The sequence below is a fragment of the Passer montanus genome, unplaced genomic scaffold (genome assembly GCF_014805655.1).
Source record: "Passer montanus isolate IOZ18808 unplaced genomic scaffold, ASM1480565v1 scaffold160, whole genome shotgun sequence".
Taxonomy (NCBI): domain Eukaryota; kingdom Metazoa; phylum Chordata; class Aves; order Passeriformes; family Passeridae; genus Passer; species Passer montanus.
In genome coordinates this window covers 178,755-201,851 of record NW_024363161.1, presented here as the reverse complement: position 1 = coordinate 201,851, position 23,097 = coordinate 178,755, and the positions used below count along the sequence as shown (strand labels likewise).

Here is a 23,097-nt window from a genome sequence, read left to right as displayed (position 1 = left end):
TGGCTCCTCTCACAGGTTGCCTCCCACTTGCTAAAGGGCAGGTTGCTGTGGGGCCACCCAGGATTGCCCCTCAGGCAGGGAGCTGTGCTGCCCTGAGCCAGTCCAAATAACACAGGAGCAGAGGGGCCAGGCGCTCCCTTGTCTCTGCTCCTCCATCCCTGGCTGCAGATTGCTGGAAGATCTGCCAGCGAGTCCTCTGGCTGCTGCCTGAGGGCTGTTGTGTGCAGCTGATTTTTTATTAGACTTTGCAAAATTTTGCTTTTTATCACCCAGTGTGGAGGATGGAGCCTGAACTCGGAGCTGCCGGCTGGGTTTGGCCACTGAGCTGCTGACCCAGGTGCCTCCAGCCAGGGCTCCAGCGCTGGCACGGATGGCAGGGATGGCAGAGCACGGGGCTGTCTCTTTAAGGCAGAAACGGGAACTCTCTGGCTGCCACTTTGTGGAGTTTAGCCCAGCTCCCTGTTTTCATTAGCGCTTCATTTCATCTCCTCCTCTCCCCCCCAGCCCCACCTCCTCGATCGGCATTTCTGCATCCTTTGTGTGCATCCACAGCAGCAGGTGAAGGTCGGGCTGGCACCTGCACACACCCACTCCCACACCTCCCTGTGGGCTGGACGCTCCTCCGCCGCGGGAGAGATCCCTTCCACCCTGCGGATCTTCCTCCTCCCGGGCGGGCTTGGCTGCGAGCATCCCGGTCCTCGCTTGAGGCTGCTGTGCCGCTCCTGACGGCTCCGGCTGCAGCAGCTGCAGCAGCGGAGGAGCTCTGGGACCCCGGGGACAGAGCTCTGCAGGGAGCCCAGCTCAGCTGGGGAGCGACAGCTGAGCCTCGGGGGGCTGGAGCATCCCCAGCATTTGGAGCATCCTGGAGTCCAGAGCATCCCCAGCGTCCAGGGTATCCTGGGTACAGAGCAGCCCTGGCATCTGGAATATCCTGGGATGCAGAGCATCCCCAGCATCTGAAGTGCAGAGCATCCAGAGCATCTCGGCATTGTATTATCCTTTGGTCCAGTGCATCCAGAGCATCAGGGTATCCAGAGCATCCTGCCATCCCTGGTATCTTGGGAACCCTGCCTTCCAGCTCATCGCCAGCATCCAGAAGCAGCATCCAGAGGCATCCCAGAGCAGGGGGATTTACAGGAACTGCTGTGAGTAATGGGGAGGGAACCTTGGTCCTGCTGATCGGCTCCTGGGAATGTCATCCTGCCCTGAGTGCCAGTGAAGAGAGACAGTGGGGAAAGAGAGGGAGAGAGGAGAGGAGAAGGGAGGACAGACACAGAGTGCAGAGAGATGATCCTCCTTCCCCTGCCCCAGTGATGATCACATAGCACAGGCCACGCTGGAGAAGGTCCCCAGCCCAGGGCCAGCCCTGCCCCCGGCTCCTCATGGAGGGGGACCTGGGGGCCCCCAATGCCAGCGTGCTGGGGGAGCACTCCCTGCTCATGGGCAGCAGCTGGGTGGCCGCCTTCCTCTGCTTCATCATCTTGCTGACCACAGCAGGAAACTTCCTCCTCATCCTACTCATCGTCACGCAGCGCTCCCTCCGCAACACCTCCAACTACTTCCTGGTGTCCCTCTTCATGTCGGACCTGATGGTGGGGCTGGTGGTGATGCCCCCGGCCATGCTCAACCAGCTCTACGGCCGCTGGGTGCTGCGGTGGGACTTCTGCTCCCTCTGGGCCTCCTTCGACGTCATGTGCTGCAGCGCCTCCATCCTCAACCTGTGCGTCATCAGCCTGGACCGGTACCTGCTCATCACGTCCCCGCTCCGCTACAAGCTGCGCATGACGTCCTGCAGGGCGCTGGCGCTCATCCTGGCCACCTGGAGCTTGGCCGCGCTGGCCTCCTTCCTGCCCATCAAGATGGGGTGGCACGAGCTGGAGTTCCAGGTGCGGCCCCTGAACGTCACCGGCCGCGGGGACGAGGACCAGTGCCGGCTGCTGGTCAGTCTGCCCTACGCCCTGGTGGCCTCCTGCCTCACCTTCTTCCTGCCGTCCGCCGCCATCTCCTTCACCTACTGCCGCATCCTGCTGGCGGCGCGCAAGCAGGCCGTGCAGGTGGCCTCCCTGGCCTCCAACGTGGCCACCACCGACGAGGCCACGCCACAGGTAAGGTGCCCACAGGGACGTTGCTCTGGCAGATCCCACAGTTTGGGTGCCTGGGCTTTTCTGCTTCCTGGATGGCCTCAGGGTTGGAGCCAGCTTTGACAACTGCAGGGAGGGAGATTTTGGGCAACATCCACCTCCTTGACATCCTCTGAGGTGCCCCATGCCTCGTCCCAGCAATGGAGAGCTCTGAAGCTGCTCATGAGCACAGAAACAGCGTGAGCAGAAGCAGAGAAATAAATAAGATTCAGGCAAAAATGCTCAGCAGTGCAAAATAAATGCAGTTTCCCCCCTCTCTTGGCTGGCGTCATCCCCGAGGGGTTTAATCTTATCTGACTTTCCACTCATAAATCTTGGCCGTGGTGGGTGTGAGACATATGGGGGAGAAGGATTTTAACTAATAGCAAATGCCAGATTCCCAAGAGCACCTTATTTTGAACAGAAGCTTCTATTTTTGTTACCTGCTCTATAACAGGAGCTGCCAAACCCCTCCTCGTGTGCTCGCCGGTGGAACCGGAGTGTGTGGGTTTTATAACAAAAACGTGGCTGCACTTGTTTGTATTTCTCCAGGAGAAGGTAATTGCCACTAAATCTAACAGCTTTAATTCCCTGTAATAGGCTTTATTGACCTCATATCCTACAGGGAAAAGGCAAACTTAATTGCCTTTAAATACTTTGATTGAGTTTATTCTCTCCAAAAGCAGAGCCAGGACTCTGGCCAGCTCTCCCACACGTGATAAGCTGCACCAGACGGTCAAATGAAAAGGACAATTAAAGAATAAACACACAATATGATAAAGTATTTATTTTCTCAAAGGATGCCAAGTTTTGGACTCCACAGAGTCAGGGGATGTTTCAGGGCTTTGCTGTGCCATGCAAGAGCAGCACCCATCCCCCTGTCATTCAGCTGAGGCCCAAAAGGTTCCTTGAAGACCCAGATTGGCTGAGGAAAAAGGTTCCCTTGCTGGCACCCCTCAGATTCATTTTTTAACCTTTTTCACCTTTATCTAATTTTAGAGACTTTTTGTTCTCTTTTTGGGCCGGAAGCTGAGTTGCAACAGGGCATCATTTAATTACAGGGGAGGGCTGAGATAATCACTTAATTTTAGATTGCAGGAGGGGATGGAGGGCTGGGTTATGGTGTTTGGAGGCTGACATGTTTCATGTCCTCATTTTAAAACCATAATTAGTTTGCTGCTGTAATCAGCAGCTGGAGCTGCCTGTTTAGGACAGGCTTTATCCTCACATGGACTGAGCTGGGTTTTTCTCTAAAGAGCAGCCTAATGACAAACACACTATTTTACAGTAAATAAAATCATACCCTCAGTGTTGAGGGTTGCTATTGCTTCCCCTTCCTAATTTGTGCTTCAGCAGTGTGTGCCCAGCTCCTGCCCCTCGGAGAAAGGAATTCCTGGCAGGGTTTTTGCAGGATCTGGAGCACCAAATGCCACTTTTCTTGGGCAGAGGCCAGTGCTGCTGCCAGGGAGAGTTGCCCACCACTCCCTGTCTCTGGCCACAGGTCCCACGCACCCCGAGCCAGCCCCTGGCCAGCAGCGAGAGCAGGAGGTTCACCAACAAGCACAGCAAGAAGGCTCTGAAGGCCAGCCTGACCCTGGGCATCCTCCTGGGCATGTTCTTTGTGGCCTGGCTGCCCTTCTTCGTCACCAATGTAGCTCAGGTAAGAGCCTGTGGGAGCTTTGTGTCGGGTTTCCAGAAGTTTTCCCTTTGGAATCCAGCTGGGTTCAATTGGAGGCACCAGAAGGTCTTGCTAGACCTCTGCGGCCAAGGTTGCAATTCCCCAGGGAGCAACAGCAAGGGAAAAACCCTTCAAAAGGGATTGGAAGGTTTCCTCTGAAAGGGGAATGTTGGTGTGCCCGAGAAACCCCTCTGGGTTGGGGCTGCGGTGGGAGGCTGCTGATGCCTGCTGTGTCCCCCCAGGCAGTTTGTGACTGTGTCCCGGCCGGATTCTTCGATGTGCTCACTTGGCTGGGCTACTGTAACAGCACCATGAACCCCATCATCTACCCGCTCTTCATGAGGGACTTCAAGAGGGCCATGGGCAAATTCCTGCCCTGCTGCCGGCGCTCGGCGGAGCCCCGGCCCAGCGCCATCTCCCTGTCCATGAGGAATTCCAACAGCGGGCCCCGCGCTGCCACCTCCCTCAAGAACGTCCTGACCCTGCAGGCTGAGACCGACTCCATCGACTCCGGGGCACCGGGCAGTGAGCCCAGGCTGCTCCCGGCGCCGCGGGGCCCCGGCGCCCGCTCCGGCAGCCTTTGGGACGCCGAGCCCCCGGACACGGAGCTGCAGCTCGGCACGCCCGTGGCCTGAGCGGGCGCACATAGCTCGCTGTGACAGAAGGATCCCCTCACAAACCCTCTGGGAGCTGATTTGCCACAAGCCATCTCCCCGGCTCCCTGTTCCAGCACACAGTGCAGCTCATGGAAGGGATGGTGGCCCCGGGCGCTACCACAAGGAGGATCAAACCGTGCAGAGCCAGGTGTTGCTGCTGAATTAACCAGCTTTGTCTCTCTCTCTTTCATCCCTCCTGTGCTCACCACCACCACCGTCCCCTAACCCTTCCTCCGGCCTTCCCATCTCTGGTGAGTCTGAACCTCGGATTCCAGACTCTGTGTCTCACTAACCTCAAGCCAAGGCTTGGCTTTGCACACACAGAGCTCAGCAGATCTTCTCCAAGTGCACTGAGGGGAGTGGTGGAAAAACATCCTGTGGCTCATGGGCAAGAGGTTTAGAGCTGCTTCAGCAGGAACACTGAGGTTTGGGGCTGCTTCAGCCCACGGAACATCACATCTTCCTGGAGCTGGGGCTGGATCTCCTCCCTGGAGTCGTGTCTGTCTCAGGTTCCTGTCACAGTGCACTCCAGCTCAGCAGCACCGCCGTGCCTTGTCATGTAGAGCTGCACTGCGGGGGCTGAATTTGGTGCAGAGTGTCCAACACTGATTTTTGGATGTTCAGTGGGGGTGTGGGGTGCGACTCACGGTGGCTCCACGCGTGTCTCACAGTAGTAATGGGATCAGCTCCTCCCACAGGCTCCATCCCACAGCTTCCCACTCCTGCACATCCCATCTCGCTTCCCTCCGACAATTCATCATGTCCTCGATGATGCAGTTAGAAAATACACTTCAGCTAAGAATCTAAAGGAAAATTGTATTTTAAATGACAATGCCAGCCCCCTTCCCAGAGCCATAAGCAGAGGGAACACTGAGTAAATGTGACAAGTGGGCACTTCAAAAAAATCAATAAAATAAATTATTTTAGTAAAGTCTTTCTCAAGTGCCTTTGGGCTGGCAGTTGGCTGCTGTGCCCTCCCTGGATCCTTCACTCCAAGCCTTCTGCCTAATTCCAAGACTGTTTTCCTGGAACTCCCTGATACCCAAATGGACACAGAGCATCCCCTGGATACAGCATGCTGCCAGAAGCAGCCACACACCAGGCCACTTTCAGTTTTCTTTCCACATTGCCCACAGCTCTTCCAGAACTGAACAGGAGTTTGTATGACCAAGCCAGCATTTCTTTGCCACAAATCCCTTGGGAGCCAGGGATGGGTGAGTGGGACACACTGAGGGCTGAGCACAGGCTCAAACCTCAAACTGTTCAGTGCATTTTGCTGCAGATGGAGCTTGGGGCTGGTGTTGAGCACCCAAATCAAGATGTGCATCTTCCCCCAATGGCTTTGTATAAATACAAGTTTGGACAACAACCCAGGTTAAAAAGGAGCAGAAAAAGATACTGTGGAGTCTGGAAGTTTGTTAGGTATCAAATCAGCCTCTGGAGATGGACAGAGAGAGAGGGAGAGTCACCTCTTCAAGCCAGATGTTCAAAAGCAATAATTCCTTCCTGTCTCATGCAGGCAGTTCTGTGTAAGTAGGTGTTTGCTTGTGGACAAACCCTTGGATGAGCAGAGGAATCCCATCCCAACCCTGCAGCCAATGGCACCACCAGCAGCTGGCTGAACAGCCCCATCCCTGTGGGATCCCACAGTCAGTCCCTGTGGTCTCTGCAGTGAGGCACCCCTCCAGGTCAGAGCTGGGCAGCTCTGAGCCCCTGGGATGCTGGATTTAGGGAGAGCAATTGCCAGGCACTGCATCCAAACCACGGTGCTTTGCTGGGTCACAGCATCACCCCCAAAGCCAGCTGTGTCTGACTCCATGAGGAATGATCTGCAGGTAAGGTTTGCAGGAAGCTGGGAATGGGAGGGGGGATTAACATGGCTGTTGGCTCAGTGGGGAGGAGGAGGGGGAGAACCCTGTGTGAACAAAATTGGGAAGGTATTTTCCCTCAGTATTTTCCCTCTCATAAGTCAACAGGACCCCCCAGATGGAGGTGGGAGAGTTTGAACACTCCCTTGTGGCAAAGCATAAAACCCCAGAGGGGATTACCCTCCTGCCACACTCCTGACTGGTGCACTTGCCTGGGCTCAGCAGCAAAACTGGCCAGAAAAGGGGCTTTTATGGAAGATGTGGATCGTTCCCACAAGGCTCTGGAGCTGTGCTGGCAGGGGATGTAGAGCTGGGTCCTTTCCTCTGCTCTGAGACTGGGGATGAAGACAGTGGAGCCAACACACTTTTATGGAAGGAGGTAGAAATCAAACAGATCCATGTTTATTCTGTGCCAAGTATTGGCTTTGTTCTAAGCCAATTAAAAATATGTCTGGATGGAGCTTTTAAGGCTGGAGACATGTGTGGGACACAAAAGGAAAGTCTCAGTGGGTTGCTGGCTTGGAGAACTTGGGAGGAATTTTCATAAACCATCCAAAACCCCCTTGGTTTTCCTGCTGCTTTCTCCCAGGGTCCCAAACATGTTTCTAACAGGAATAGGACGTCAAACACCCACCAACCTCAACCTGGACACAGGGAAACCATCTTGGAGATGGGAAAGTGCCCGAGCCCTGGCAGCAAACCTGCAGCAGGTGGGGGAAGAAACCCTGGCAGCCCGAGCTTTTACCCTCCTGGTCAGCAGAGCTGGAGAGCAGATCCAGATCCGTCCAGAGTGGGGCAGGTAGAGCCTGGAACACACCTGAGATCCTCAAACCAAACTCATCTCCAGTGGAAAAATGGTTTTAATTTCCTAGTGATGAACCCCTCTCTGTGAAATGCTTAAAATCCCCTCAGAGCCACCTGCTTCCCCCAGTCGCAGCAGGGACACGGTGCCGAGGGTGCAGCTGCTTCCTGCAGGGATTTGGACGGGATCTGTCTCGGATTCCCGAGGAGCAGTGCAGCCTCGGGCAGGAATCAGCCCTCCCCGCCTCGGGGAGGTGCCGTGGGCGGCGGCTCCAAGCGCTTTGATCCAGTGCCACGCCAATGCCACGTTCTTCTCCGGAGGGGCTGGAAACTGCAGCTGCAGCTCCGCCAGCTCCATCCTCTGGGAATCCCAGTGCCACGGATGTGCTGACAGCGGTTTGTGTGCTGGCTGAGCAGCTCTGCCCTAATTTGCTCCCTTCCCCACTGCCTGGTCCGTGCTGTCTGTGCTGTGTGAGCACTCTGGGCAGGGTGGTGAGGCTTCTCCCAGGGCAGAGCTGGAGGAATTTTGTCGGTGAGCACAGCTGGCTGGGAGAGCCTCACTCCCAGCCTCGTCCTCCTCCTTCCTGGTGTTTTCCTGTCCCCGAGCCTCGCTGCCAGCTGCCTGCTGGGATTTCTTGGCTTGAGGGGAAAAAAGGCTGCCCTTCTCTTCCAGCTGGCATTCCTTGGTTTTAATGCCCACGGCTTTTAGGATCGTGTCCATCTGCTTCATGTAGTCCAGGTGGCCATTCACCTGCAGGGAACAAGAATCCTGTGAGGGGCAAAGCCACAGGAATCCAGCTCAGCCCTTCATCCCTTCAGCCACCACCACCGAGAGACTTGGGTTTGGCTCTGACAGATGGAAAGAATGAGGTTGGGAAAAAGTCACAGAATCATGGAATTGTTAAGGTTGGAAAAGATGTTTATGGTCATCAAGTCCATCATGTCAAGGCCACCACTAGCCCATGTCCTGAAGTGCCACATTCACATGTTTTTTGCATATTTCCACCCCTGGGTTAGTGCAGGTGTCCATCGACCAGCCTGAAGTGGCTGCAGTGCTTAGGGCACTCTGGTGCTGGATGACTTTTTCCTCTGAGAGGTTTAAAAGCCTGGCTGAGTTCCAGCCCCCAAATCCTGGGTGCCAGGAGGGTAAAGGAGGAGCTCTGCCATGGGGAGATACACCCAGGCAGGAGAGTTCTCTTAGTTCAGTTGCCTGCTCTTGCTAAAGGTGTCCTCCAGGTGCCTCAGCTCCCTTGTAAAAGCCAAGATTATCTTATTTAAATTAAGACAGAGTCATTAAACCTTACACAGCTCCCAAGATGAGATGCTCAGCTGGAAGCTGCACTGATCTATCCCGCCCTGTATAAAACTGGGAGCCCAGGAGTTATGGGTTCACATACCAAATAAAGGTCAACAGTATGTGTAAAAACCCAGACAGTTTAATTGTAAAATGAATTCCACGACAAGATAACCCTTTCTGAGATGGATGTTGGAAACTTTCCTTCCAATCAGGGCACAGGAGGAGAGGAAATCTCCTCTGCAAGTGACTATTCTTGATGCTAAAGCCACGTGGCTGGAGAGGCTGAAATTCCTTCCCCATTCCAGGTGTCCCAAGCTCTTGACTTACCAACAGCATCTCCAGATACTTCAGCCTCTCTGGTAAATCCAACTTTTAGCAGTTTAAAACTTCCTGACCCAGCCAGAGAGCAGTCTTGGCCTTTTGTTTTCCCAGACCTTGCTAGTAATTAGGGAATTTCCATGGCAGAGAATAGCCATAACCTCAGTCCCAGGATTCCTGCTTCTCAGACACAGGGGTGACACCCCCAGGAAGGGATGATGATGGTAAGAGCTTTTCACAGAGCTCTGTAAAGACCCCAGCCCTGGGCCCTCTGCTCATCTCCTGCTTGCTCCTGCCTGGTGCCAGAGCAATCCTTCAGCTGCCCTGGCAGTGTCCAAGGGCAGGTTGGACAGGGCTTGGAGCAACCTGGGATAGTGGAAGGTGTCCCTGCCATGGCAGGATGTGGCACTGGGTGGGCTTTAAGGTGTCTCCCAACCCAAACCACTGTGGGATTCATGGCTGTGCCAGCACCAGGGATCCCAGCACACCTCTCCCAAAGCTGAAGACAGCCTTTTCCCCTAAATCCAACCCCCTGAGGTGTTTGTGTGAAGCAGCTTTGGAGGGGCACATTTGGCTGCACTGAGGGCTTGGAGCAAACGGAAGGATTTAATCAGCACATCAGGAATACAAATATGTGACTTGAATCCGTCCAGATGGCTCAATGGGCTCTGGATGTTTTGAACAGATTAGTTAATTAAAATAATTAACCATGGAAGGGCTGGGAGCTGTGGACATTGTCCTCTGGAAAAGTACAACCCTTTTACTTCTCAGCCAGGGGGGCTGGAGGAAGGAATGAGCATGGCCTTGGGCAAAGTGGGCAGAGACAGGAAGGAATTGGGTTACTGGGAGCAGGGGCTGAAGGCTCTTGGTTTGCTGCATTCAGAACCTCTCCAGTCACACCATCTGCCTGCCCTGCCTTGGGAATGATCAGCCTGTTGTTACTGAGTCATTAGTCAGAGACAACAAATTTCCTCTGCCACCCTAAGGACTGATTTCATTACTCCTCAGTATCCAGCAGCTTCCACTAAAACAACAGGGAATTCCTCTTCTCTGAGCACCATGATCCCTGAGAGAAGCTGGGTATGAGCCATTCTGAGGAGCTCATGCAGCTGAAAGAAAACTGAGACCTCGTGAGAGTCTGTCCCTCTTGCAGCTCTGTTCAGTCCCTTCCAAGGAAACTCACTCCTGTCTGTAGGATAGCAGAGGAGAGGATTCCATAAAGCTGGACCAGAGCAACCCCTGGGAGGGTAAGAGGAGGGAGGATGCTTCTCTGCTGCACTGAGCCACCAGGAAAAGAACAGCAAACAAACTGTATTGCCTCTTTAAAGCCATCCTGGTGGGAAAACCCAGCAATTCCAGCTGACTAAAGCCTGTTTTCTTCTTCAGTCTGAAAGCCTGAATTCCTCTGCTGGGCAGGTGGTGCTGGAGATGGGAGGGGAACACCTACAACATTGTCAATAAAAACTTAAAAGGCAAATAAAGAATTATTTTTATATTTGTCGGAACAAAGTGCAGGGGAAATTTAGGACAAACGGAAGTGTGCTTGGCACCAGAGCAAACATATTTTTGCTTGTTGTATGGAAAGCAGTGGGGTGGATTTATTGGGATTGTTTAGGTGACCTTCCTCAGATACATTTGGTTGACTGATCCCAGTCAACCATTTGACTTTATGGTTGCTTTGACTCACTGGGAGCCACGAGCCAGGTGCCTCTGGCACTGCTGCTGCAGGACTCCAGTGCCACGCTGGGGATCTCCACAGGACAAAGCTGATGGCTTTGCCCAGGAAGATCCATCAGCCGGTCAGCTCAGCATGTTTGGAAAGCTTTTCAGGTGCAAATTCACCAAAAAGTATCAAAAAAGTCCCTGAGAACAATCAGTTATGGCAATTAAACTGCCAGGGCAGTGTTTCTGTTGGATACAGAGGATTAACAATCCTGGCTTCTCTCCGGTTTGACTGCCAGGAACTCGGCGTGTCCTGGAGCAGCTGCTGCCAAGGGAAGGGCAAGGAAGGGCAAGGAGGAAGGAGACATTTCCCACAATCCTGGCTCTCCACTGACTCAGGCACAGGCAGGACTCAGTCACAACATGGCTATCACAACACTGATGTCACAGCAATGACATCACAGGGACAAGCTCGGTACAGCAAGATAACACTGCATTGCTCACCCCAGAGCCAAGAACCTTCAGATCCTGTCCAGTGTCCTTCAATAAAAGCTCCTCCACCTATCCCAAGCAGCCAACACAGGAGTGCACATGGCTCCAAATGCTCTGCAGGGCTATGGAACTGTCAGAGCTCAGCTGAGTGGCCCTTGCCCCTCTGCTCCCTGTGGGCAGGGGAAGGACAGGGCAGCTCAGCTGGGCCTTCCTCCTGCTCCCCCTCAACAACCCCCCCATGGATTCTCAGGGAATCACTGTGGAGGCAAGCAGTGTGGTGGGGAATACACAGGTCACTCATACACCTGAGAATTTCACTGCTTTGATGTGTTTTAAGCCCATCAAGTCCACAGAACAACTTTATTCCACAGCAAAAGATCCCCTCAAATTCAAACACCTCTGCAGAGCTTGGTTATCTCAGCAGGAGCAGCAACAACCTTGGAGGGGATCCTTCAGGATTCCCTTTTGGCTAATACTGTCTGTTTTCATAGCAAGTGGTATTTTATGGGGAATGAAGGAGTTTCTGGAGTGAGCTGAAGGTTCTGGAGCTCAGTTGACAACCACAGCTCCCAGGAGCCCTCACCTCCCTGGTTGTCACACAGAGAGTGAAACCAAGCAGCAGAGCCAGCTCAGCCCCTCTGGGTATTGCTATTTTTCACTCTCCCTTTCCCAAAGCTACAGTGAATGTGATGTCCAGGAGAAGCACTGGAGCTCAGCCCTGCTCTGAACTGAACTGCCAGGTCTGGAGCTGTCAGTGCAGAAGGGAAGAAGCTGAAATGTCCCTGCAGCTTTAAAGAACTCCTCAGCTCTGGATGCTGCCTCAGAACCCACACAGCCCAAATGGTGGCACAGGCTGATGGATTGCAGGGCTATCCCTCAAAATCCAGTCAGCTCTGCCAAGCTTCTCTGGTCACAGATATTCCCACAGGTCAGTGAAAGCCTTCATTCTGACTGGCTACATCCTGCATGGCAGAGGGCATCCACACAAGCCCAGAGTGGCTTGGGCTGCAAGGGACCTTGAAGATCCTCCAATTCCACCCCTGCCATGGACAGGGACACCTTTCACTGTTCCAGGCTGCTCCAAGCCCATCCAGCCTGGCCTTGGACACTTCCAGGGATCCAGGGGCAGCCACAGCTGCTCTGAGCACCCTGTGCCAGGGCCTCCCCACCCTCACAGGAAGGAATCCCTCCCCAGCATCCCATCCATCCCTGCCCTCTGGCAGTGGGAAGCCATTCCCTGTGTCCTGTTCCTCCATGCCTTGTCCCCAGTCCCTCTCCAGCTCTCCTGGAGCCCCTTTAGGCACTGGAAGGGGCTCTGAGCTCTCCCTGGAGCCTTCTCCTCTCCAGGCTGAACAATCCCCTCTCAGCCTGGCAGAAAATGGCCTGGGTTTTCCCACAGTTCCTCATATCAAAAAAGTCCCTGAGAACAATCAGTTATGGCAATTAAACTGCCAGGGCAGTGTTTCTGTTGGATACAGAGGATTAACAATCCTGGCTTCTCTCCGGTTTGACTGCCAGGAACTCGGCGTGTCCTGGAGCAGCTGCTGCCAAGGGAAGGGCAAGGAAGGGCAAGGAGGAAGGAGACATTTCCCACAATCCTGGCTCTCCACTGACTCAGGCACAGGCAGGACTCAGTCACAACATGGCTATCACAACACTGATGTCACAGCAATGACATCACAGGGACAAGCTCGGTACAGCAAGATAACACTGCATTGCTCACCCCAGAGCCAAGAACCTTCAGATCCTGTCCAGTGTCCTTCAATAAAAGCTCCTCCACCTATCCCAAGCAGCCAACACAGGAGTGCACATGGCTCCAAATGCTCTGCAGGGCTATGGAACTGTCAGAGCTCAGCTGAGTGGCCCTTGCCCCTCTGCTCCCTGTGGGCAGGGGAAGGACAGGGCAGCTCAGCTGGGCCTTCCTCCTGCTCCCCCTCAACAACCCCCCCATGGATTCTCAGGGAATCACTGTGGAGGCAAGCAGTGTGGTGGGGAATACACAGGTCACTCATACACCTGAGAATTTCACTGCTTTGATGTGTTTTAAGCCCATCAAGTCCACAGAACAACTTTATTCCACAGCAAAAGATCCCCTCAAATTCAAACACCTCTGCAGAGCTTGGTTATCTCAGCAGGAGCAGCAACAACCTTGGAGGGGATCCTTCAGGATTCCCTTTTGGCTAATACTGTCTGTTTTCATAGCAAGTGGTATTTCATGGGGGATGAAGGGGTCCTGGAGTGAGCTGAAGGTTCTGGAGCTCAGTGGACAATCACAGCTCCCAGGAGCCCTCACCTCCCTGGTTGTCACACAGAGAGTGAAACCAAGCAGCAGAGCCAGCTCAGCCCCTCTGGGTATTGCTATTTTTCACTCTCCCTTTCCCAAAGCTACAGTGAATGTGATGTCCAGGAGAAGCACTGGAGCTCAGCCCTGCTCTGAACTGAACTGCCAGGTCTGGAGCTGTCAGTGCAGAAGGGAAGAAGCTGAAATGTCCCTGCAGCTTTAAAGAACTCCTCAGCTCTGGATGCTGCCTCAGAACCCACACAGCCCAAATGGTGGCACAGGCTGATGGATTGCAGGGCTATCCCTCAAAATCCAGTCAGCTCTGCCAAGCTTCTCTGGTCACAGATATTCCCACATGTCAGTGAAAGCCTTCATTCTGACTGGCTACATCCTGCATGGCAGAGGGCATCCACACAAGCCCAGAGTGGCTTGGGCTGCAAGGGACCTTGAAGATCCTCCAATTCCACCCCTGCCATGGACAGGGACACCTTTCACTGTCCCAGGCTGCTCCAGCCCTGTCCAGCCTGACCTTGGGCACTGCCAGGGATCCAGGGGCAGCCACAGCTGCTCTGGGCACCCTGTGCCAGGGCCTCCCCACACTCACAGCCAGGAACTTCTTCCCAATATCCCATCCAGCCCTGCCCTCTGGCAGTGGGAAGCCATTCCCTGTGTCCTGTTCCTCCATGCCTTGTCCCCAGTCCCTCTCCAGCTCTCCTGGAGCCCCTTTAGGCACTGGAAGGGGCTCTGAGCTCTCCCTGGAGCCTTCTCCTCTCCAGGCTGAACAATCCCCTCTCAGCCTGGCAGAAAATGGCCTGGGTTTTCCCACAGTTCCTCATGGCAAAGTCCTGATGCTGCCTGGGCAGAGGAGCTGGAAAATCCAGGGACAGAGCAGATTGCACATCAGGAAACAGAAAACATTCAATATACCTTGACACAGGCTGTGCTGAATGTAGTTGGAATAGGAATAAAATTCTTCTGTTTGGATCCTCAGGAAACAATGTCAAAGTGAGGACAGTGAATACATCCAATAATTCAGAAGTTACAATTTAAATGGATTTATTAAAAAATTTATTCAATTCACCAATTGAATTTGGCACCTGCAGAAGTAGTGCATCCTGGGCACCAGCAGTCTTTGAGAAACCAATAAATATGTATTTGAGGAAAAATTGATAGAGCTGAATTTATTTTGGAAATCTTGACAATGCCATTTGCGTTATTCCTCTTTAATGTTTCTATTTCTGCTCTGCCAAATTGAGGGAATAAAGACTTATTCTGCTGAGGCTCAGAGGCTTTGCTTTCACAGCATCCCTTTGCACAATCACAGTCCTTGTGGACAGAATAAGGCATTCAATTCTTATTTTTCTTCTCATTTCAAAACTCACTTGACTGGTAAAAGTTCTCCTTTCACTGCAGTGATATTTTTTTTAGCCAGACTGTAATTTTTCCCTGCAATCATCTTTCAGCCACAACAGATTGATCCAGTCATTGTCACTTCTAGGGTAGTAATTGAGGGATGTTCCCCTCAGACACCCGCAGGCAATTCTACACCAAGGCAAGAGTCTGCAATCATCTTTCAGCCACAACAGATTGATCCAGTCATTGTCACTTCTAGGGTGGTAATTGAGGGATGTTCCCTTCAGACACCCGCAAGCAATTCTACATCAAGGCAAGAGTTTTTTCCAAGAGTTTTTTCCATCAAACTTTGATATATTTTGTGATCAATGTTGAAAATTCTGAGTAATCACTGGCTTTTGCTGGATTCATCCATTGCTGAAAATCTCTGCCAGCTTTATTCTCAATTTACCTTCAGCAATTCCAAGAGGAAGATGGAGAAGAGTAAAATACAGAATATAACAAGAAAATCTAGGAAGCAAATGGAGGAATCAAATTCTGGAGATCTAAGGGACAAATTGAGAGCAGCTGTACATTAGTGACAACAGACAGCACAAAATTGGGAATTAATACTCTGAATTAGTAAAGGACTCCTTGAAAGAGTTTCAAGAGAAATGTGCCTTCACAAATGTCCCTCTGTTGCCAGTAATGCACTCCAAGCCACCCCCTGAAGGAAACAGCTCTTCCATTTGTTTTTCAACTGTTTGTGGAGCTGCTGTTGACTGTTTTTTGTTGATGCTCTCCCCAACAACTGCCACTCATTTATAAGGTAGCTACACTTAAATAATCATTTTTTGGTGCTAATCCAAGTGAAAATATTTAAATTTAATGGTTTAAGGAGTGTTTTAAAAGACCCAGTATAAACTGTGCATATAATTATCACTGAGAAGTAATTTGGACATAATGTCTTGGGCCATGGAGGACAAGAGATCCCAAAAATAAAGACTGGATTGATACACTGAATGGGAGTGTTCATAGAAAGAGCTTAGGGGATCCAGGTGTCTGCCACTAGAAACCACAGCAGGCCACTAGTGACCCAAAATGGCTCATATTGGACATATTGGTCACTGGACATATTGATCACACCAGGATTATGGAAAAATCTTCAGGATTCCTCACAAGAACACTGAGATGAGGTTTGGTGTGCATAACCACAGGGATGCATCAGGACCAGCCTGAGGCAGAGGGTGACTCCTGTGACACCCAAAGGGATTGTCACCCTTCTCTCCCCATCCTGTTCCAGGAATACACAAGATCTGGCAGCTCAAACATTACCATCTCTGCTGATTTCAAACCAGGTTCTCAGCCCAACCCCACAAAACAAGGTCACCTGAGATTAACTAAAGGGATTTTTGCTGATTTTGGGGACAATGACCTGTTCTGACTCATCCCTCACGAGCTGATGGCAATAATGTGTCTGGGCAAGAAGTCTTGGGCATTTGGAAAATTCCGAGAGCTGTGGAGCAGTGCCATGTCTCTCCTCAGCAACGTGATATGCTATAAATCCACCTCATGGGGATCTGCAGTAGGTTTAAGCCCTCCCCTTCCCCCAGTGTCACCAGGGCAGTGACACCTTCGTGGTATTTCAGTGACATTCAGCTCCTATCAATAATTCAGCTGCTCTAATTGCAGCATCTCAAACACATGATGTGCACAAGGTGTCAGCAAAGTCAGCCTTCCCCCTGATTAACACTTCTAATTGGCTGTTGCACTGGGATTTTGTTTCCATGTTAGCTGAGAAGGTCAGAATGGGAGCTCAAAGGGAGCAGAGAAATAATACAGAATCAGTGTTCATGTTCCAGCAGAAGACAGGAAATTAAAAGCTGATTTTTTTTATCCTTAATTCACCTGCCTGGGCTCTGTGCGGCCATTCCTGAAGAATCCAGCTGAACAGTACTTTGGGAAAACTCCCACTGCTTTGCTCCAAGAAGGGCTGGGATGGGGAAAGCTGCCTGCAAAGTCAACAGCTACAGACCTGCCTGCTGCAAACCAGGAAAGAATAGGGGTGCAGTGCTTGCACTTGCAGGAATTGTCCCATTTCCACATGCAAAGTGCTCTGAGGGGGAATAGAAAATCTGTCAAAGGGGATTTGTGATGTCAGTTGTTATGTTCCACGGGAGAAAGATGTGCTGGCATCCCAACTTGCTGGCTCTGCAAAGGAACAGTGAATTTCCTCTGCTGGACTGTGTTTGATGGAAATACAGACCACCTGTGAGTCACTCAAACGTGGCATTGGTTCCTTCAGCTCTTCTGAAGGAGAAGCTGCAGTGCCAGGAATTCAGCCCTGCCCAGGGTAGCTGGGGGCTATGAGCACTCTACACACCCCACAGATAACGTGGGAATCCCCTGTGGAAGGATACACACGTGTTCCAGGCACCATGGGGAATGGGAAAATCCCTCCTGTGGATCTGCAGGAAATTGTGGCTCTCTGCTTGTTCCAGTTGTGGGAATTTGGGCACCAGCCTTATGAAATATGAGTCCTATAAAGTGGCTCTCTCTGCCTTTAGAAGCAGCTGAGCATCCCCAGGCTCCCACAAAGCACATCCAGCTCGAGCAGTGAGGAGGGACACCGGCCTTTGAGGTCTGTGAGCCACAAAGCAAAAACAAACTGCAAGTTATTAATGGCCTCCTTTGCACTCTTTTGGAAAAGCTTTTTCAGTTTCTTCCTCTGTTCTAACACAGTGACACTGCCAGAACCCTCTGCTTGTGTCCCAAGGGGAAAACCATATTGAATATGTATTTAATGTGGGATTCTTGGAGCTCCCAAATCAACAGCAACGAGGAGCACAGAAGATGAAACCACTGATGATTCCAGGGGTGTGGAAGCCATCCCTGTGACCTCACAGCCTAACAGACAGATGGAATTGTTTCCACAAGGCCCTGCATGTTGCCCTGAAGCTCCAGCTCCCAGCTCCTCCAGGCAGCTGCCTGAAGCTGAGCTCTGCTCCAAGCTCCTGTTCCTCTGATCCTGCCCTTGGGGAGGTGGCACTGCTCACTGGGAAGAAGTGAAACAAAGGAGCAATGAACACTGGCAACCTTTTATTGCCTTTCCAACTCCCCAGGGTTTTTAATTAATCCACATTTTGTAACCACAATTAATTCTTTGCTGCAAGTCTTGGGAATACAGTGGGTAAAACCACAATTTAATGTGTTTGGAGAAAAAAAGCCTGACTCACAGAAGTGCCAAATCAATGGATTTCACAAAGTGCAGACTTTCCATCTGCTTATGATGTACCTGACTGCCTTGAATCTGTCTTCCCTCATAATGGGAATTTTGGTCCCTTTTCTGAGAGCTGACAGGAGGGTGGATCCAGGTGGGGAGTTGGTCTCTTCTCCCAGGTGACAAGTGGAAACGGCCTCAGTCTGTGCCAGAGGACATTTAGATTGGATATTAGGGGAGATTTCTCCATGGAAAGGGCTGTTCAGCCCTGGCACAGGGCAAGGATGGAACTCCCTTTCTCAGAGGGATTTAAAAGCCATGTGCACTCCAAGCCAGGGGACATGGGTTAGTGGTGGCCTTGGCAGTGCTGGGGGAACAACTGGCCTCAATGGTCTATTGAGAGCCTTTCCCTGCTCACAATTTCCATGATTCTAAGATCCATCCCTGCTCTCCCCTGGACTCCCAGCCATGCATTCTCACTGCCTCTAAACCTGCAAGTTCATCCCTATCTGCTGCTGCTGTGAAACTGTCCATTCCTGACTTGTTGCTGACTCCTGAGCCTCCTGAAGGTGCTCCTTGAGCAGTTCTGCAATATTCAAATATTAATTCAGACTGCACTGAACAAACTCCCCTGGGAATAAACAGCAATCAGGATAATCCCCTGCAGCTCCACAGCTTCCTTGGTCTCTAACAGGTACTGTCAAATAAATCCACAGAATAAATCAGTCCCTTTGTAACCACGAGGAAGGATTTTATAACTGCATTTGCTGAGTGGGAGGACATTTTTCTCTCTGCTTTTTTACTGACAGTCAGATAAAACCACACTAATCAAAAGAGACATGAGACAGAGGCCTTGGAGGTGAATTGCTGTTTATACTGAGGGCTCCTAATCCTCCACTCTTTTGAGGATTCTAGTGCTACCACAGCAAAAGAACCAAGCTGTTTGGATACAGACCAGTTTTCATTATGGATGGACCAGGAGATGCCAAAAATACTGATGGTGCCTTCATAATATTTTCATGCTGAGCACCTTTGTATCAGCTATACTTTATTCTTCTATCACAGCTTTCCTTCTCCTGGCAGGACACCCACAGGGACCTCCAACAAGGGCAACTGCAGGGGTGGAGCTGGTCTCCAGAAAGAAAATACCTGTATCTCTATTTATCTCTAAATATCACTTTGGGGTTTTTTTTTTCTTTCTGTTATGCTACTGCACTGTACTCACAGCAAAATCCATCTTTGCTTTCCTGCCACTTTAAAAAATATTGCTCCCGGATATTTCCTTCCCCATTCTTGCTCCTTTTATTTCTAAAATGTTCACCAGAATGCACTGTATTCCTTCCCATGGTCTGGAAAATGGATCAAGGCAATGACACCTACTTAACATACATTTTTCCTCCCCAAAGCTTTGCAGTGAGATGAAGGAAGTGTCAATTCCTTCTGAAGGAGAGCAGCACTGGGACTGACTGCTGGCAGCAGGCAGCCAGGATGCAGACACACAGCCCTGGGAGATGAGCAGAGAGCAGCTCTGCAAACCTTATTCATTCAGCTGAAATGTAAATCCTGCTCCTCTGAGGGGAGTGGAGGAGCTGCTGTGATCCAGGCAGGATAAAGTGTGCAGGGCTCCAGGGGGTTTCATGCTTCAGGAGGCAGAGGGTCATGAGAAGGAGGGTCTCTGAAGAGAACTCAGAAAGAGAGGGGTGACATGGACTGACTGACAGGAAACGTCACCCCTGTGCCACCACTTGGCATCTTGGGCCATTTTCATGCCAGCTACAAATGTCAGAGAGCAAATGAGTACTGGCAGCTCTGGGATGGTGAGAAAATGGGTGTGGGAGTGTGGAAGTGCTGACAACCCAGAGAGATGCAACGATGCATGGGCCATGTTTAAAAGCCTCCACTAAACCCCTTCCCCCTGGGAAGCCCTGTTTTGTTCCTCCAAGTGTCTGTTCCCTGTGCTCAGCACCAAGCCCTGCATGTGCTGCCAAGGGCTGTGCACAGCTCAGTTATCATGAATGAAGTGAGTTGAGAACAGTTGGGTATTTATAGGCTCAGCAAGCTGGTGCTCCAAAAAATCTAAAAGCTCTTCAAAGTGCCTTTAGCTCCAGAGCAACACTGACAGTGCCTGCCAGCTTGTGGGAACACTTGGGAAGAAGAGCCAACCATGGAAGTATCCTGAGCTTTGTGCTGGGCATCTTCCAGTTTGCAGAGAGTAAACAATAAATTAAAACATTAAGATACGGAAAAAACACAATGGCACATCCAAGATTTCTGTGAACATGGATACACAAGATAAGCTCTGCCTAGTTTTCTGTGGAAGAGCTCACTTCTTCTGTGAGAGACAACAACGTGGTGATGAGTTTAAGTTAATTGAGTTGAATATTGCTTAGATATATTGCCAGATGTTCTAACAGTGGCTTATCACTAATGACACCAGACAGCTTTGAGGAAGCTAAATGTTTCCCAGATATACCAGTGAATCTCTCCCTGTTTCCTGGAGACAAACACTCCAAAAAGGCAGCAGGACCTGGCAAACCAATCATTGCTATCACAGAGCTTCTGTAATTCCAAACCAGTTCCGGCTCCTGCAGCCCTGGGGACCAAGGTACAAGGGCCAGGAGCCTGTCCCTGGCTGAACCTGAGCAGTGTGGAAGGCTCCACCAAGATAAGATAGTGGGCTGCACCTGCCGTGCGGGCGCGTGTTTGGGATCCACGTTTCCCAGCTGCTGATCCCACCTCCCTGGGATCCACACTCACAGGGCTTGGGACTCAGCTCTTTCCAACCCAAACCATTCCATGATTCTCTGACAGCAAGGCCTTACTTGAGGAGTGACAGCATTTTCTATCTCCACTATGAGATATGTCAGAACCAAAAAACCCCAAACATATCCAACAGGAGAGATGGATTCTCATTGTTTTGCTCAGTGTTGAGTGCTAGCCAGGCCAACAAAATCCAGAGGGAAGTGTGGATAAGAGTTCTCTCAAAGACAGGAAAGAGGGATGCACCTAGAGGGGCTCTCTTCAGTCCCCAGCTCCCCCAGAACAGTCAGTGTGGCATTACAGTGCTGTAGACAAAGCATGATGGAGAAAAAATGAGAATAAGAGAACTTACCACAGAGGAAAGGTCCATGTTCACCATCCTCCTGTCATCCAGGTCAACTGGCTGGAGGCCTGCGACGTTGAGCTGGACAGAGGAGGTTCTGTAAACAAAGCTCAGCAGCCAGTCCCCCCTGGAAGCAGAGAAGAGTGGGAATAATCTTGTTGCCCAGCCAATGCCATGTGGAATCAAAGAATTCCAGAACAGTTTGAGCTGGAAGGGACCTTAAAGCTTATCCTGTTCCACCCCCTACCATGGGCAGGGGCACCTTCCACTAGACCAGGTTGCTCCAAGCCCTGTCCAACCTGACCTGAAACACTCCCAATGTGTTACTACTCAGACCACAAGGAGAGTGGATGTGCTGGGAAGCACAGTGATGTCTGGACCAAGACCAGCTGCAGGTCTGTGTGATGAAGCAATCACACCAGGAATGCTTGCTGGATTCAGAGAAGGTTCCTGGGACACAGGGGTGTAAGTATGAACTGAATCCTGATCCATGGCTGTTGTCTCTTTACCTGCAGTGAGTTAAAAAATCTGACCCTTCTGTTTATTTCTGTGTTTGCTCAGGGTTTGCACATTGACGTACTTCATCTTTTTAATGTACTGATAGGTTCTCCAGGCCATAAAGCTGTAAAAGTGACGAGACCTACAACACTGATGTTGTGACATAAATATTGACTGGGAAGCTCCTGGGAGTGCTCCTGATTTATAGGTAATGTAGAAATACATGGCTTCAGTGACAGAACTAGGAAGGGTTTGTTCCCACTCTAAAGCAGTGCCATAAGTCACTGTGACAGTTTCAGGGTAGATTGTAGCGTGAGGAGAGGAAATACAAAACTCTTCTGAAGTGAGCAACAGCATAAAATCTGGGTACTGAAATGCCACTGTACTCTACAGAGCAGATTTAAGTGCATGAGTGAGATTGGTGCTCTGTGATGGCAGCAGGTGAAAAGCTCCTGGCAAAGGTGCCCATTCCTGGCTACTCCAAATAATCCACAGGAGGAGTTGTAAGTCTACGCAGAGCCCTGCAAAACCTTTACAACACATTCACACTGCTCAGGTGTGGGTTCTTTCAAAAGCTGAGCCAATCCAACTGATTTGGGTGAGGTTTCCCACTGGGAATTTGCAGCTCTGCTGTTTAAGTGAGATGGGGCAGCTCCAAGAGCTGACAGGGCTCTCACTCACCCTGTACTCTCACATTCCAAAGCCAAAGGAGAACAAGGACTGAAGCTCAACAACTGGGCTCAAATCTGATCTCACAGGAATTCTATTCTGTGTAATTCATCCAACCTAAATAGAGTTACTCCTGAAGTGACAGAATGAGGCCACCCTTTGTGCAAGCAAGAGACCAGAGAAATCAGAATCAGGTGAGGCCTTACCACAAAATGTTTGTATAATCTTTCTCTCTACCTCAGTCCTCACAGAAATTCCCCAAATGTCTCAATTCCCTCCTCTAGTTGCCCCTCATGTTGCCTGAATAACCCTCTAGACACACACACTGTATTTTATTCCAACAGTATAGGCACGCTTAGAAACTGTAACAAGATCTTTTTTGTGTGTGTGTGCGTGTGTTATAGGAAATGGATACACTGAGCAGTGATACAGTGAATTTTTTTTTTGTAGAACATAGATAGGAACAATATTTTCTGGGTAAACTCAGTTATATCCAACAATTTCTATAATTTATGGCTTCTTGGAGGAACTCAGAGCACTCCGAGGGAGGCAGCTTTCCTTATGGCACAGGAAGAAACATTGCAAGTGGTGTTTACATCTGGCATCCTTGAAAATCCTGAGATCCAAAGAGGACAAAAGCAACAATTCCCAGCCTAGCTCAAAGATAGGATTGATAATTTGTTGGTTTAACCTTGAATACTTTAAATTAATTTATTTAATTATTCTTTCTAAGTGAAAACACTCTGTTAGAATCACATCAACTCTGTACTTCCCCACTTCCCAAGTACGTGTGTAGGTATCCCCATGGATTTGTGCATGGAAAACACCAGCAGCATTTTCACCTGCCCTTGACCCAAGGGCTCACAGCTTTATAAACTGTCTTGACTTGCAGGTTCTTTGCTAATTTTCTGGCCTGGTTATTTCTCAATTTATTTCCCCATGTTCTTAGTCTTTCCTGCTTATTCCTTGGTTTTAATTTCCCCTTATCTACTTGTGCTGGTAAGCAGTGTTCCTGCCACAATTATCTTCCAAGACACAGTCATTAGGTTTGAAGCTGTCACTTGACTACTTAATAGCTTTTCTGAGATTGCTTCAGCTGTTT

The 23,097-nt window shown here is 50.6% G+C and overlaps 2 protein-coding genes across 5 annotated transcripts in view; one reads left to right on the top strand and one right to left on the bottom strand.

Moving 5' to 3' along the window:
* The first annotated feature begins 1,350 nt into the window (after window positions 1–1,350).
* Window positions 1,351–21,469, top strand: HTR6 (5-hydroxytryptamine receptor 6). 2 transcript variants are annotated; one of them, XR_005626871.1, is made up of 4 exons: window positions 1,351–2,105; window positions 3,622–3,780; window positions 4,041–6,289; window positions 21,433–21,469. XR_005626871.1 is itself a non-coding variant. In XM_039703137.1 (3 exons), exons 1-3 carry the CDS (start codon window positions 1,383–1,385, stop codon window positions 4,431–4,433), a joined length of 1,275 nt encoding a protein of 424 aa, XP_039559071.1. In that variant the 5' UTR covers window positions 1,351–1,382; the 3' UTR covers window positions 4,434–6,553. The 2 variants fall into 2 exon arrangements, 1 of the variants encoding a protein (XP_039559071.1); XM_039703137.1 differs by lacking the exon at window positions 21,433–21,469 and having other exon boundaries at window positions 4,041–6,553.
* TMCO4 (transmembrane and coiled-coil domains 4) overlaps window positions 6,688–23,097 on the bottom strand; it is a 39,025-nt gene continuing 22,615 nt past the window's right edge. For 2 of the 3 annotated variants that reach the window (XM_039703134.1, XM_039703133.1), the window contains 2 exons: window positions 20,838–20,955; window positions 6,688–7,874 (listed from right to left, as the gene is read on the bottom strand). In XM_039703134.1, the coding sequence (XP_039559068.1) occupies window positions 7,548–7,874; window positions 20,838–20,955 (445 nt within the window). In that variant the 3' untranslated portion in view covers window positions 6,688–7,547. Of the gene's footprint in view, window positions 7,875–14,772; window positions 17,149–20,837; window positions 20,956–23,097 lie in introns of those variants that run through there. The other variant, XM_039703135.1, reaches the window with a different exon arrangement.